Consider the following 17,699-nt stretch of genomic DNA (forward strand, 5'->3'; position numbering starts at 1 on the left):
GCCAAGAAATGCACTCCAAGCACGTGTTGTCTTTAGAGCAAGCGCCCCCCCTACACGAATTACACAAAGAATGAGGATCAATCAGAGGGGGCGAGAGAAAAGCTCCACAAGCCCGTCCTTCAGGACCGGGGCAACGACGTTGAGGCTCCGAGGCCGACATCGCACAAAAACACGATACACGCACACAAAGCACACACACGGACAAAGGATAAGGGCCGGACACCGGACGAGCAGGGGCGTATTCACGCTCCTGCGACCAGAGAAGGACTGGCTATAGGTCATTAGGATGGCTTGGTCTTCGACCCCTGGGGCATAGGCCTGACCTGGGTGCGGCATATAACCAGAATTTTCTGGTCGGACCCGGATCGACATCCGGGAATCTCCTATGAAATGGTTCGAGGTAAGTATCGCTAGGAAAAATACAAATTACCAAGAATTTGTGATATTTGAGGGCTGGGCACCTGCAACTTTTGTCTTTAATAACTTTCCAGGCATTTTCAATTGGGTTTATCAGGTGAATTGCCTGGCCACTCTAGAACAGATACATTGTTCTCTGCTAACCACACTGTTACTGTCTTAGTCTTGTAACATGGAGCCCCATCATGCATAAAAAACACAATCATGTAATCTGTAAAACTAATATGTGGTCCTTAAGCACTTCTAAATATGTTGTTCCTTTCATTGTTTCCCCCCTTAGGCAAGAAATACAACCCAGCTGTACCCAATTTACCAGTAAATGCCCCCCACACCATAACACACTGTGGATGCATCACGGTTTTTACGATAAACTTGGAATGATATCGGGACACACTCTTGGGCCTCCTCACAACACTACTGGCACTTCTAACCATTCTGAAGGTTGATTCATCCGAGAACATAACATCACACCATTGTTCCTTGGTTCAGTCTTTATATTTCATGCAGAAAACCAGCCTTTTCCTCTTCATGCCATCTGTGAGGAACGGCTTCTTTGCAGCACAGCAGAATGGCAGTCCCAAGTCATGCTGCAGACGATAGTGTACTGTGCAAACAGCGACGTTTCCAAGCAGATCAGGATGCTTTTTCTTTAGTGCAACTGCTGTAATTGAAGGATTATTCAATACTTCCCTCTTCTGAACTTTATCTGTCCTCGCAGAGGTCGTCTTCTTCCATCCACAACCCGGTTTCCTCTCTGGCACCACTCCTGGTGGGAGTCCAGCTGCTGCCTTTTTCACTGTAAATAGATTTGCGAGTGACGCCAATGTCTTTGGCCACACGAATCGGAGATTTCCTGCTCCAGCTGGCCAAGGGCACTGGCCTTTTCATCATTTGTAAGCTTATGGTGTCCCATTATGTCAACGACAAACTGAGCTGTGGGCTGCCAAAGATGACTGAAAATTGTGAGAGTCAGGGGCTAATGAAGCAACTTGTAGCATATCTTCTCATACCAACAACTCATTGAGCACTGATATTTCCCGCCAGTTGTCCCACTCTTATGAGTCCAAGGAAGCTATCAACCGTACAACAAATCTCTGGAGACAGTGGTATGGCTGCAGCGCAATTTTAAAGTTGACAAAAATTTGATGTTTAGATTAATTTTGCGTTTTCGCTTTAAATAATTTTGTGGCCACTGTAATTTTATTATAAATATGTCATTTTTTTATTTGTATTTTCAAGTACTATTTGATTTTATTGATTCTGCATATTGATCTTTGTTGGTGGTGACAACGTTTGTGAGAGCTTAGATTTTTATTCACTATGAAATTTTTGTTGCAGAGGCTAGAATTGTTTATTTATGTAAGTTTTTTTTATCTACTTTTTTATGATCATTGACAATAATTTAGTTGTGATGCCAGATAAATGTTTATCAATCATTCAAATCCTGTCTTTTTATGAGCCTTTTGAGTTGTTCCCTATCCACATAGTAAGCACAGAATTTTAATGGTTCCTTGCTCATTCTCAGGCCAACATATTTCTGTGGGAGCAAATATAAAATTTAAAGAAAGTTGTATTTTTTATAATTGTACAAACCAGAATCTTTAATCATAATCCTAGCATAACCACCCAGATATTCCCTGATGCCAAAGGAAAAAGCGCCAGCTTATTGTATGTGAGAGAGGGATTCCCCCCCCCCCCCACTTACCCCTAACCAGCAGTTAATTTTCTTCTCAGCTTGTGCTGAGCAATAGTACTCAAGAATTAGCTTACTTGCACGTAAGAAAAATAAAGGTTACTTGAAAATATGTATAATTAATATATTATACAGGTGATTATACTAGTTGCTAATTTATTCATTCTCTTCCAGGATATTGATTAGTAAAGAACAACTAGACAATAAGCAAAAAATGGCAGAAAATGAATTTGAGATTTTTGAGCTTGAAGAGGCTGATGGTAAACGGCACAGTGCCTTGCACATTCCTAAGACACTTCCTTCACAGTATAATTCAGAGAGTGTTATGGAGATCAAGGATGTTTTAAATATCTTTATGGGAGATGTATCAGGGTCCATGTGCACATATTGGCTACATGTTGTTGATGGATGGCAGAATCACATAAAGGACAAATTGACAGGTAATGTATATATTCCTCCAAGGAGTTCTTGATTTTAGTAGTATCTAAATAAAGGCTGTTAATGTAAAATATGCCAGATGGAATGTTTTTCACACTAAATATATATATATTTGACATAATGCCAAGTCTAACCTTTGTTATTAATTTTCAACAAACATGATTAACACTTAAGGATAAAATACATTTGCTATTACATAAATTATTTAAAATGATAGAAAAATAGAAGCTAATATTCAAAATTGAGAAATGATCCCAGCATGAGGATATGGGCTTATTGTCTCTTAGGTTGTAGCTTTTGTGATTATTGCGTATCAGATTATTTATTACAAAGTGATATAAATTTAAAATATCAAAATACACTTGTCTTTAGAGTGAAATCTGCATAAAGCTAGTAGGGTAATTATGTTTACATCTGACCAGCTGATACAGCCACATAGTTATCAGTATGGAAAGTGTTCTTTTGTGCCTTTAATTTATTCATAAATGTGGATTGTAAAGTAATTATTGTAGTATATAATTTATTTTGGTGTCAGTTTGTTACACATTAGGCTATGCATTTCTAGGCTAGGCTAGCCAAGAAACAAAAGTTGTGTAATAGTAAAACAAGGATGAAATTGCTTTTCATTACACTGTCATTGCAATAATAGTTAATGATTGTATAACGCATAAAAAATATTATAAATAGTATTATAAGAAAAATGGCAAAATATATGGAATGAAGAACATGAAAGTAATATTAAAATAAATAAAACTTTGTGTTGGAAAATGGAGTTCATCATACCAAAGAGAGACTACACAAGTAATTCTGACATGTCTGAATAGGCCAGTCTTGTCTAACAAACTGACACCTAATGAATAATCAACATAACCCTGCTCTGGAATGCTCTGAATGTAAAGTATGTATTGATACATAATTATACATTTATTTGTGAATGCCCAAAGTATAATCAGTAGGAAACCTCAAGCTTTTGAAATAATCTATCAGTGAAGTTTTGTCAAACTTCAACATTTGAAGTTAATTCAGTTAGTATAAAGTTTTTGAAAAAATAAGTTGTAAAGTTAAAAAATTTATTTAAATTGAAAAAATATCAATAAAAAATGTTAATAAAAACAAATCCTTTGGGTCAGCCCTGTGACCACAACTCAGTATTGACAAATGCGGAACCAGTACTTAACTTGGGTGAAGAGGCAGATTCATGATCCATAACGAGGTATTAACACCAAAAATAATAAAAGAACAGATAGCTTTACACGAGCGTGCAAACGCAAGATGGCTATCGAAAAGTATGACGTCACAGACGCCTTCAACTGGGGTAGCTGGGTGTGACCTATGGGTCGGCTCCCCGTATTTAGGGTCTTTTGATGAGGAAAAGGTTAATTGGAGGGGTTGCTGTGGTAGTGTTTAACACTCGCCCCAGTTTTATACAGACACCTTTTATATAGGCGTGCGATTCAGAGACTTCTGACATGTCCAATTTAGCAGTTCTCTGGTATTATAGCAATATTTTACTAGAAATAGTGCTAAAGCAGACATATTTCACTGGGCGACACGGCTTCCTCGCCCAGAAATAGATTTTTCCTACGTCAAAATCCCTTTTATGGAAAGCTTTGTTCTTTCATTTACTATTTTGTTAATATTGTTTTTCTGGGCTTGGCCGTGTCGCTCCGTGAAATGTGTCTCCTTTAGCACTATTTCTAGTAAAATATTGCTATAATACCAGAGAACTGCTAAATTGGACATGTCAGAAGTCTCTGAATCGCACGCCTATATAAAAGGTGTCTGTATAAAACTGGGGCGAGTGTTAAACACTACCACAGCAACCCCTCCAATTAGCCTTTTCCTCATCAAAAGACCCTAAATACGGGGAGCCGACCCATAGGTCACACCTAGCTACCCCGTTGAAGGCGGCTGTGACGTCATACTTTTCGATAGCCATTCCGTGTTCGCATGTTCGAATATTACTATTTGTTCTTTTATTTTTATTCTGGTACGGATCGTCATCTACCTCTTCACCCAAGTTAAGTACTGGTTCCGCCCTTTTTCAATATTTAGGGAGTGAATTTGCCTATCGTTTTGCCTTTATTTAGGATTTTATTAGGCGTCACTTTTAAATAGGGGGCGGGCGGCAAGTCGCCTTTACGGCTTACCCTTGAATTGTACCGATTTACGCTTGAATTGTACCGACTTCGAGTAGTCTTCCTCTCTGCTTGTAACATGTGATATTTCAGTACATGTATGTATGTATATATGTATATATATATATGTATATATATATATGTATATATATATTTATTTATTTATTCTTGGGTGGCAGTTTTTAGTCGATCCGATTTCCATTTATGTTTTGTTATTTTCATTATTTTCACGTTTTTCACGGGGGGTCTTCTTTCGAGCACGTTTCTTTGTTTCGTGCTTCGCCGTTTATCCACCGTCCTATTTCATTCAAGAATTTTCCCTTTTTTCTTTTCGTCAGCTTGCCGTTTCTTATCGTTTTGTCAGTAAGCAAGTAGTTTTTCCCCTTTTGCGCCCACTGTTATCGAGTGGCCTTCATTGCGGTTTTATATTTTACGACAGTTTATTTTCATTTCCCCCGTGTTAAAGCATGATTTTCTTTTAGCTTTAAGTAATTGATTTTATTTTGTCTTTGTATATTTTGGATGTTAGGTCGGTTAGCCTACATAGGCTATGCCTGCGTTTTCCTCGTAATCTTTTATTTGCGAGGATACGCTGATCACGTGATCGTCACCCCATCAGCCCTCCTTCCCTCCCCCTCACGTGGGGCCCCCAGTAGTTGGGTGCTCCTCTCGCCTCGGTTGTCGCTGACAGCCGTTCCCATCAGCAGAGGGGGGGGGGGGGGGTGTAGAGGGTCCTCCAGGACCTTAGGTTGGTGGGTGTCGCTTCTCAGCCGACCGCCTCCGGAGTTGTTGATTGCTTTGGCGTCTTGCAGCCTCGGCTTCCGTGGATTTGTTGCGCTCTGCTTCTTTCAGCTTCCGGAGCTTACATCCATCCGCCTAAAACATTCCCTCTCCGGTAGTCGTTGAGGGCTATGTTTACGGAAGTTTCTCTTCCGTAGGCGGAGATATTATATTTGTTATTTTATTTCTCCCTTTTATTTTTATTTTCTTTTCTTTTTTGCCACGGAACTTGCGAGTTCATGTGTTGCGAGTTCATGTGGCCGTCCCGGGTTACTTTGTGTACCCCCCACTCCGGGTCATACAGCTCCGGGTGGTTTTAATTATTATAGTCCCCGGGGACGTAAATAATATGAATATATATATCACATATTATATTTATTATATATATATTATTTTCCTTTCTTTTGCCACGGAACTTGCGAGTTCATGTGGCCGTCCCGGGTTACTTCGTGTACCCCCCACTCCGGGTCATACAGCTCCGGGTGGTTTTAATTATTATAGTCCCCGACGTAAATATATGAATATATATATACATATATATTTTTTATATATATATTATTTCAGTTCGGCATGCTCCGGCATATGACATTATTATCATAATAATCCTATAAGTTTGTGCAATTGTTCTCATATATTATTGCACTTACAGGCCACTCAGTGTCTGGTTGCCGATCTACAGGATCTGTGCAACCATGATGTTTGCCGGAACCATGCCCTGTGCGCAGTATTGCTTACCGGTTCCGTAGTCTGGCATCACGTAAACGGCTTTGCCTGCTACGACTTGTACAACAGGTTACCTGTTCGATAAGTTACCGCACTGCTTGTTCTATACATATTGTGATGGAATTATATTACACTACTTGGGTTAGTGTTTGTAAAAAAACAATGAACAAATAAAAAAATTAATAAATAATAAAACAATAATAATAATAATAATAATAAATAAATAAATAGATAACTAAATAAACAATTAAAATAAAATAAATAACTAAATAATAATCAAATAAATTACTATATAAATAAATAAATAATTAAAATTTCTGTAAATTAAATTACATTAATTAATCAACATATGTAAGCATAATGTTCAAAGATTTTACTCGAAATTGACACATTCCTTGCATTACAGACAGAGCAGTCTGTTAAGCATGCTGCACTCTCCACCCACAAGGTCTGGGTTGGAGGTTTTGGACAGAACGTAGGGGTAGCTAAGCCTTTTTATGCTACCTCAAGATATGGCAGCCTCCCCAGCCGGGAAAGCTGCCGGATACGTTGACCCAAAAGTCGCAGCACCAATTATCAAATAAATTCAAGATTCAGTTATGGAACAGCAAGAGGCAGAATTGCCAGACCTTGGTTTGGAAGAAGTCTCACTTGAACTAGTGAGGATTTGCCCATTACACTAGATATGGTTACAGGTAACAGTGTTAATGAGGCTAGCCTAGTTGGTCACCGGGGTCTTTCCTCAAGTGACTCTGATTCTTCCTCTCCCTTTACTCCAAATTCCTTCATGGGTTTCACAGGAGGTTTGCCCCCTCCCAGGTCGCATTCCTTCTCTGTGATTCCTAGATTAAAGAGAAAACCTTCGGGTAAAACCTTGCTTAAAAGCCAATCAGACACAAAGCCAAGGCCTGGGCAGGTGCCAGAGGTTCATACACATATTAAACCTAGGATGAGATCCAAGGCCTCAAGGAGAGAACTCTTCCCATTGCCCTCAAGTCCCATCCCTGCAACGTCTAGAGGTCGGATACCTCATAAGGTACCGTAGGGAGGGCTGGAAGGTTCCCCTTTAGTCGGCAAAGACCTGTTCAACACGAATATTTTAAATCAGGCCAGTAGTCTTGCTAGCTTAGTCAGTTCAGTCGCAGCAAGGTTTGAAAGGGTGTTTTTAAACGTTTACGTGCACAGGACTCCCTGATTGCAGGTCTCAGACAGGAGTCGGCAGTTCCGGCACCTCCTAGTAATTTGGTGCAAGGTCAGAGCATGCCTGACGGGTCCACGTTCCCTCCGTTCCACCCTGGTGATTTTTGGAGGGTAGTGAACTTCGCTCCGTTTGTCAGCGGGATGTTGACTGTAGAAGGTTGTGGTACACATAGACTCGAGGATTTCGAGTTATTTCCCGAAAGGTTATGGCCACCATTTATAGCTTATGTTAGGCTTATGGAGGCAGCTTCGATTAGAAAGGACAAGGTCTCCAAGGGGACTGTTATCCTTTCTAGCAATCAGGCTCATCAAGGATAGATATGGAGCCTAGAAGTGGATCTGCTCAAATACTAAGGTAACAACATGACGGGAACTCCTTACCTTTTACATCAAAGGTAGCAGGATTTACCCTTCAGGCAGTGACTCGGGAAGAGCCCCAGCTTAGCGAGACAGATTCCACATCATTGCTACCCCCAAGGTAGAGAGAGTTTGTGGGAAGTTTGCTGGCTACATTCTCGGCAGGCAAGCTTAAGCCAAACTGTGCAATCAACTTGTTTAGTGAGCGCCTCTGTCAGACGCACTGATCCAAGCCGGATTTGATGCTAGGACACGTCTTGCAAGGTCTCTTAACTCTAGTGATGACGGAGACGGCGGTTCTGGAGTATGCTCATGAACCGCTGTATAAGGTCATTGCGGAGTAGTTACTTTTAAGTATGCAATGTGCCTCGTACGGCTTTGCGGTTACTAAGAGAAATGGCAAGAAGCATGTTCTATCCGGGGCTACGATCAGGCACGAACCCAACAGCTTCTGGCTTCCTCAATCTGGGGTGCAGATCTCTTCCAGCTTCGGCAGTAAACGAGGTTCAGAATGAGGCATCACATTTTAATCAAGCATCAGATTGCGTTGGGGCATCCATTTCAAAAGGATATTAAGAGTCTTCTTCCTCCAGTTTTAGGACTAGGAAAAGTCAAAGAAGGTACCAACCTTTCCAAGTTCCGCAACAGCACCCTGTGCTATAAGCTGTACTAATTCAGCAAGTTCCCCAACCCCAACCTTCATCTTCTAAGACTCAGCCTCGGCAACAGCCTCAATTTGTCTCCCTTTCGCCGTTGGCTAGCCAACAGGTTCCCCCTTTCGTCAGAGTGGAGGAACCGGAGCCCAAGGGCAAGCTAGAGGTGTATGGTCAGGAAAGGAACCCGACCCTCATCATCTCAATGAAGTTCCTCAAATAGGAGGCAGGCTGTATCTCTTTTAACATCGTTGGGAGTTCAGCAGCTGGGCGGAAAACATAGTATCTATCTATCAGCATCCAACCCAAGGGTTGATGGATTACCCCAGGGACCTTCTCCAGAAGGGAGCAGTCTCCAGGACAAAGAACTTAAAATTTCAAAGTCGTCTATTCAGTGTCCCAAGAAAGGGACCGACCAAAGGAGGGTGATCTTAGACTTGTCCCGTTTAAACTTGTACATTCCTTGCGACAAGTTCTAAAGGCTGACCATCTCTCAGGTACGGGCCTTACTTCCCCGTGGGGGCGTCACCACCTCTATAGGTCTTACAGACGCCTATTATCATGTCCCGACGGCATATTTGTTTCATATTTCGAACAAATCGTACTTCGAAGAGCCTTCTGGAACAGATTAAGTTGGAAGTACTACTGTACTCGAATACATTGAATTAAATCAGTATAAGCAGTTAAATAATTCAAGTTAATTCACTGAAATATGCATGTTGAATCTCTGCTTTTGACATATGCTTAGTAAACATCTGATTAGTTTATATAGCTATATGTTATTCTGTTATCCAGTAACTTTGAATGAAATACCTCTCGTAAGAAGCACACCTCCCATAGTGTTTCCAGCAGTATTAATCTAATCATGGAAGGGTTTATGTTATTTGAACTTTTCTCTCATTTTGCTGCACCTGGAAGCCTGATCATCCAGGAAGGCAAGCCTTTGTGGGGCAGTCATTGGCAGCAGGAAGTTGCTTCCCCTCTTGCATTTCCTCGCTGAACCCAATACATACTATCTTTCATTTGTACACCGCTGTTTGATTCTTTCAATTGTTCATGCAAATACAAACCTTAACTTTTTCATAGGATTTAGCTTGCTAGTGAGAGCTGGAATGGCTGTGGAACTTTCAGACAAGGTCATTAATTATCAATGGTCGGAGGGAACTTGTCGGTCTGCACTCCACTTTGCTTCAAGCCACTGTCAGGAGGGGACATGGTGCTGCGAGCTCTGCCCAACTGCTGTTTACTTTCTATGCATTTTTGAGCCTCTTATTTTGAAACTTACTTTTGTGGTTGTAGAATAAAATGCAAGCCCCCAATCACTAAGCTTACTTAGGAGAGGAAGCTGGTAACCCTTAGGCACTACTTGGGGAAGGATAAACCTTGTAAATGTTCTCATCTGTCGAGGTTGATCAGTTGACCATTTTTGTGTGATGATGATGTAGGCATGAATGCAGTCGATCTAGTCCATATTCAAGAATGCTGGGTCTGTCACACAAACAGTGTGCCTGTGCTAATATCAATTGGTTAAAGAGACTCAAATTTGCAGTGCAGTATCTTTTCCAGAGAGAGAGAGACCTTACAGACCTTACATCTTGTTCGGGTTGCCCCAGGTCCCTCAGTGTGAGGCACCTCTAATGTCTACCAGAGAGTTGCTAGTACATCTTCCGGTATATTTTGCATCTTCCAATCTTGGATGGTCTGGGATGCAGCTTAGATATTTGTCGAGCTTATTCTAAACACATCTACGCTCACTCCTGATCTATTCCTCAGATGAGCTGGCAACACATTATCGATGCTGGTGCGTATTGGATTAATGTCCTGTGTGCTTTCCTTATTTTTCCTGGTATAGTTTTGGGCACTATTAATCTACCTCTGCTTGCTCTTTCTGATATTTTTAGCTCCATGATGTTTTCGGCTATTCCTTCTATCTGTTTCCATGCCTGAATTATCATGTAGCTTTCTCTTCTCCGTTCTAGACTATATAATTTTAAGGATTGTAGTCTTTCCCAGTAGTCAAGGTCCTTAACTACTTCTCTTCTAGCTGTGAAGGACTTTTGTACACTCTCTATTTGTGCAATATCCTTTTGATAGTGTGGGTACCATATCATATTGCAGTATTCAAGTGGACTACGAACATATGTTTTATAAAGCATAATCATGTGTTCAGCTTTTCTTGTTTTGAAGTGCTGTTAACAACATTCCCATTTTTGCTTGACATTTTGCCAATAGGATTGCTATTTGATCATTGCATAACATGTTCCTATTCATCATCACACCAAGGTCTTTAACTGCTTCCTTATTTGTGATTGTCTCATTATTAGGTCCCCTATATGTGTAAGAGTTACATAATAAAAATATGGAATGTTACTCCATATATATAAAAAACTAAAACTAAATAGGTCAACCAGATTGCTTGCAGGAATGTGATCAGACCAGAGGCGCTAAGATGACGTATACAATAAAGTAGGCTAAGGTGACGTGCCGTCACCTGTGGTCATTCATTTGTTTTGAAACAATAGTCCAAGCTCCCTGCTTGAGACAACTACCGCGACCTATAATTCAAACGGCCTACGTGATTAGTAATGTCTCATTTGTATGTATGTTCATATGTTTGAGCTACTGTCTGCTTCCTTTATGACTTGTAACCGAGATGGTAGTGAGAACAGAGTGGAATTAGCTACCATCGTGGGAGAAGCGATCAAGCCATCGTCATTGGCAGACCTGTACAACCCTGTCTGATATTCATCATGTAATCTCAGAAGAATATATGTATTTTTATACTTCGTGTTTTCTACTAGAACCTCACATCAGAAAGAAGATACTTACTTCGTTCGTTATCATGAAACCCCAAGACACTCCAATGAGTATGGAAGTGCATAACCAACCGACTTAGCGTAAGATTATCGCAAGTCTAACATTACCTCATAGGGCGCCTTATTATACAAGACAACAGCCCTAATATTGGTGGCAGCGGTGGGATTGCAAGGAATAACATGTCTATAAACACTTTCATTAGGCTAACATACTTAACATTCACATAAACAAATCAACAAAATGTCTAAATGCGCTGACCTGGATCTCTCACAGTTTCAAATTTTAGCAAAGAATGAAAGTACATATAGTTCATAATAATGCAATAGATAACTTGCTTTATTAGTAATCGCTCAATTCCTTATAGTTCGTCATTCATACGTTCGTTGCTTTATACGTAACCAACAACAGAATGCTAAAAAAACACATACGTTGCCGATGGTAAACAGTAGCCCTAAATATCAGAATCAAACAAATCATGCTTAAGCAAACTTGGTTACTGTGTCATCTAGTCAGACGGTCAGGGTCAGTTAAATCTGCCGAGTGTTCAAAGCATAGCACATTCCACATAAGCGACTTCAGCGGAGAGGAAAAACGATGATGGATCATTTATGCCATACCTTTTTTTTATGCCAATACCTTTTTAATTTAAAAAGGAATTTTCCTATGAATCACACGACCGTATCAAGTAATCAGAGCAGGTTCTCGTAATTTTAATACAATAAGTTATTATAAGTAGTGGTGGATTAAGCCCGACTGTACTCGTCGTAAAAATTAGAATATCTTGTTTTATTCCTTTAGTACACGTAATATCCTGTATTTACGGACTCGCCGTCTGTTGTTCGAACTTCCCTATTGAGAAGTCCAGATAAGCGAGCACTTACAGATACCTCTATAGTTATAAAAAACATTGATCTGTATCTAGCGTAAGTGTAAGATATCCATCTAGGGGTATACAAAATATTATCTTACCTCCTGCAAAATAAGGCGTCTTTATCAAAGGAAAATTCTATAAACCTTCAAACATATTAAAATCCGTTTGAACAAAAAGAGACAGTTAATCAAATAATAACTTGTATAGAGGAACAAATCATTTGTCTCATAAATCGGGATATTGTTCAACGACCCAGGAGAATTCTCTCACAACCGCAGTCGCGGTTTGCACGCAAAATCTCGAGACGCATGCACCCTCGAATGTCTTAGTGCGTGTAAAAAGACTTTGCTGGGATCTGAAATTTTAATCCTTCCCAACACTGAAATATAACAATTTCCGCGAACAAAGCCCTAGACACGGTTGACTCACAGCAACAAGTTAATCTAGTAATCCACAAAACCTATACATATAAATATAGCATTTTTTTTTATTGTTGCTAATTTTTAATCACGCCTTATCAGTCGTAGATGAATATCTCTTATACTCTATCTAAAATAATATCCGTAAAGTCATTCAAGCAGAGGTGATTCAGCAGAAATTTTTTTTTATCTTTTATCTGAATACCAGGAAGTTTCTCCACTAGCGAGTGATCTCTGGGAGAAAAACGGATGTCATTGAAAACAAAATACGGTCTAAGGACAAACATAAAGCTATATACGTACCTTCGTATAGACTCAATGAAATTTCAAAATAGAGATAAATGACGAAGTTGAAAAATGTTAGTAATAGGAGTCATTAGGAAATCAAATAAGCCCATATAATTTTTCCCTCAAACGTCATGCCATAAAAGATCGGACTTGGCGTATCTGCGAAGATTTCTGTCGCTTAAACAAGGAAACGACTCCCGATAGTTTCCAGTGCCATGTACCGACGACATCTTATCTCTGTTAGGTTAGAATAAATTTTTCACCAGCTTGGACTTACTTAAAGGCTTTTACCAGATACCATTACCTAAAGGCTTTTACCAGATACCATTACCTAAGTGATTGTACCTCATACCGTTTTCAGCACACTCAGGGGACATTATCAATTTTTACGTATGCCTCCGGATTACGTTGCGCCCCAATTACAATATAGTGTTTGGAGACTTTTAGGGGATACTCAACATGCCTATTGGTTGGTCTTGTAATCTTTTCTAATACCTTAGAAGTACATTCACATAAACTAGAGCTAGTGCTACAGAGACAAAGACAAATAATCGCAGAGTAAAATATCTAAATGTGAGTTTTAAAAAACTTGATTATGTTTATCTAGGTTTTATGTGTCTAGTCAAGGCTTAAAGTAGTCCATGGTAAGGTGTCGGCTATTCACAACTTCCGGTACCTATTAACATAAAAAGGGGATACAGCACTTTAGCGCTGTAGTGGGTATTACAATCGTATGTAAATATGTAACTCTTCAATCATGACAGCTCCTTTAACAGATCTTACGAAGAAGGGCGTAGATTTATTATGGTCTGAAAAGCATCAACAGGTGTTCGATATCTTAAAAGCGGAATAATGCAGCTCACCTAACTTAAAAATCTCTGATTTAAATAAGGAATTTTCTTTTTATTGCAACAGACGCCTCAGACCAAGGGGTAAGAGGGGTACTACTTCAGCAATATGATAAACAGTTCTTTCCTATAGCTTTTTATTCACGTAAACTAAAGCCCTCTGAAAGTAAATCTGCAGTAATAGGCAAGGAAGGGCTAGGTATCATTAACTCACTAGTACATTTCAAGTTCATAATCTACGGCTATCCTGTTAAAAGTCCTTACTGACCATAAGTCACTTACCGAGTTTTTTTAAAGGCTTTAATCACAGTCCCAAAGGAACTCGTTGGCATAATGATCATTCAGGTCTTTGGAGCCAAGTTAAGATATCTACCTGGGAAAGCAAATATCATAGCTGACGCATCATGCCACACCATACTGCAAAGAACCATTAATTGGACTAAAAGATATAGAAACATCCGTGCCTATTGTTAAAACCGTATCTAAACAAGAAAATTCCTTAACCCAAGAGATCGTGAGCATTGAACATCTGGGTTGGAGCACCGAACTGTTACAAACTAAACAAAGCAAGAGTCAACAGCAATAAGCAAAACAATAAACACTTCGAACGGAAACAGGGTCAGCAGTTAAGCAAGACAATAAACACTTCGAACGGAAACCCTAAAGCAAAAATATATTTAAAGTATGTGTATCAGAATTATGTAATCAAGTGTAATATCATATGTAGGTCTGTGACGAGGAAAACCCGAAGAACACAGCAGGTGACTAATGACCAGGTAGTAGTAGTAATCTCTTTCATACCAATCGTCCTAAACTGGTTGCACTCCGTCATCCAGGGTTCTCTATTATGTAACAAAGCCAAATCACGGTTTTACTGGCCTACAATGCTTACAGATATAAAAAGCAAATAACTAATTGTAACACGTGTCATGAAAACAAGGGATACACTAAGACACCTGTTAGTTTAGGGGCCTATCCCGTGCCAAATCAATCGATGAAAGAATACACGTAGAATCATTAACAGAGTTACGAGTCTGACAGAGGAAGTAAACACTTCTTAGTGTTAATAGTTCCTTGACACATTATATAGAATTAATAGCACTAAAAACAAACACCGCAATTGAGTGCGCTAGGAATATTTATGAGTGCTAAATCAGTAAACATGGAATTCAACACATAATAATCTCTGACTCGGGTGGTGTAAATCAATAATAATCTCCTTAACTCGTTGTGTGAATTCCTTTCCATTAAGAAAACCAATACTCTATTTTATCACCCAGAGTCAATCAGTTTGGTAGAACGGATAAATAAAAAATGTCATTGGATGCTTTTGGCATTCTTTTTCCTATTGCATGAATTAGGATATTCACAATGTTCACCTTATTCATTTTCTTTGTCGGAATATGTTGATTTATGTATATTTTCTTTGAGTCTCTTGACCACATGGATTTTATTTGGAACTTCAATTATTTTCAAGATGTTTTCTGTTGATTTGTTCCAGTTTGAAGGATCATATCCTTCTAATATATCACTGAATGCTTTTGTATCTTTTTGGTTAGGGCTGTTGTTGATCTCATAGATGAGAAATGCCAGCTCCCTTCCTGCTACCTCATCATATTGCGAATCTGCTAAACACGCTAAATTTTGCCATTTTTTTCCACAGTTGGAACTTACTGCCACCTTGATCTGATTTACAGTATTTCACTTGATAATCTAACTTTGTAGACGCTTTATACTACTATTTTCACACTAATCTTATCACCGACAGTCACGAACACTTCTAGATATTTATAAACTTCCAGATGAATGTTAAACGCCTGATATCTGTTGATTAATCAGACTGTGCGCGGTAACGTCTCGCCAAGCAAAATGGCACAGAGAGACACCAAATGGCAACATTCATTTGGCCACTCAGTGGCAACATTTTCTACCTTTGCTGTCAAGTTATTTGACATTTTTAACAGTTAACCCCTCCCCCTCTCCAAAACTTTCAGGAAAAGATTGGGAAAGAGGTTAATTTATATTCATGAACTTCAATGTATTTGACAGGCTCAAAGCCCTGCCTGCTCCAAACCTTTCAGGGGAAGATGATGGAAAGAATTTATATTGAAATAAAACCTTACTAATTCATTATATTTTCTTATTATTTGAAAATTAATATTACGTATTTGAATCTTATTAAACTTTATATTAATATTTGAAAATTCGTAATGTAAATCAATCATAAAATGTATATACAGTAGTACCTCGAGATACGAAAGTCTCAACTTACGAAAAACTCGAGATACGAAAGCCAATACGAAAAATTTAACGGCTCTACATACAAAAAGTTTTCAAGATTCGAAAGGTTTCTGAAAGTTCGAGATTCGCCTGGATAACAATTTTGAAAATCGTGCCACGAGCCGCCATCTTAGTACTAGTAGACTCGCCACCATCCTCCTGCTCTCCCATTGGTTCCTGATGCTAGTCGCGGCCATGAAATCCTTCTCTCCTATTGGCCAGCGTCCCTCCCATCATGCATCTACTATGTATACGTGGTGGCGTGCTTCGGCCACTCGGTACCAGCATTGTTATAGTACGCACGCGGTATTAGTTTTCGGGATCGTCAATGTGTACGTTATTTAAAAAAAAAAGTGACCAAGATCTCTCACATGGGATAAGTGATCAAGGTCTCTCTCATGGGATAACTGGAAACTTTGCAAGGTTGGTAGAATATCCACTCCCTGCTGAACAGAGGGTGTAGACCAATCATTTACAACATGCATACCAGTACGTATAACCAAGGCACTTCAGTTTATGTTGAAGGTCAGCAGCCTAACATTCAGTACCCCAATCAGTTGCAGAGAGAGCATTTGGTTGAACAGGGTTTTTGATGGACACCAGGGCCAACAGAGTCATGAGGTGCAAAGAAAGAACCAAGTGATAAAAACAGAAAGTTGAAATTCTGAAAAAAAAAAAAGAACCTACGTAAAAAAGAGAAAAAAAAAAAATAGGTAAAAATCAAAAAAAGAAAAAAAAACGGCAGAAATTAAAGCCGCTTTTCATAAAGTGCAATCATTTGTAGAAGACGCCCCGAAAAGGCTCACACAGGAATTGTGTACGTATATATTTTAAAGTGTACGTACGTACATATGTACAAAAGAAAAAAAACGGCAGAAATTAAAGCCGCTTTTCATAAAATGCAATCATTTGTAGAAGACACCCCCCGAAAAGGCTCACACAGGAACATTGTGAAAAGTAAGCAGAAGCAATCTTCCTTGGATAGTTACGTATGTACGTAGCCTCACTCGAAAGGTAAGCTTCCACATTTTACGTACAGTATATTTCTTGTTACCATGTACACTAATATACACTTTATTTACAGGCTATATTTTGCATTTTTTTTTTTATTAATTTAGGTATTGAATGGTCCAAATTGTTGTAGTATTTCATTGTTTATAGGTCAATTTAGCTTTATTATGAAATTTACTGGGGTGTTTTTGGAGGGCTTGGAACGGATTAGCCATTTGACATGTAAAATGTGGTCCAAGATACGAAAACCTCATGATACGAAAGGCGCCTCGGAACGGATTATAATTTCGTATCTCGAGGTGCTACTGTATAGGTACAGTACAGTAGTATTTAGTCTCAAAAACACAGAAATACAGAATATTGCTCTTAAGGTACAACCAAATCTATGGATCCCTCGGTTATAGTATGATCAAAATTTGTTCAATATTATATGTATATTTCTTAAGAATGTATGTGAATTAGTTTTCAAGTAGAGTACATTGTAGTGTAGATGACTTCACTCATGTTTTGAGAACTTAACTTTTTTAATATAGATACATGTTAAAATTATTCATATGTTTTATGTAATAGTTAATGTTACACGTGTTACTTTACTGTTTGTTGAAAGATATTGTCATTTTTCATTTCAGGCATTACTAGGAATTTTGTTTTTAGTTATTGTAATTTTTCATTTCAGGCACTACTAAGATCTTTGTTTTTGGAAGTAAAGTATCCTTTTTACGTGTTGGTACCGAGCTTAAAAAAGAAGATAATGGAGGAGGAGGAA

At 38.9% G+C, this 17,699-nt stretch overlaps 1 protein-coding gene across 1 annotated transcript in view; it reads left to right on the plus strand.

Moving 5' to 3' along the window:
- The window catches only part of LOC135220545 (uncharacterized), a gene marked incomplete in the record, with an annotated part of 111,599 nt that overhangs the window by 38,458 nt on the left and 55,442 nt on the right, over positions 1-17,699 (plus strand). The window contains 2 exon segments of the mRNA XM_064257735.1: positions 2,285-2,550; positions 17,610-17,698. Of these exon segments, the coding sequence (XP_064113805.1) occupies positions 2,285-2,550; positions 17,610-17,698 (355 nt within the window).

Source organism: Macrobrachium nipponense, chromosome 2 (assembly GCF_015104395.2).
Source record: "Macrobrachium nipponense isolate FS-2020 chromosome 2, ASM1510439v2, whole genome shotgun sequence".
Lineage (NCBI taxonomy): Eukaryota > Metazoa > Arthropoda > Malacostraca > Decapoda > Palaemonidae > Macrobrachium > Macrobrachium nipponense.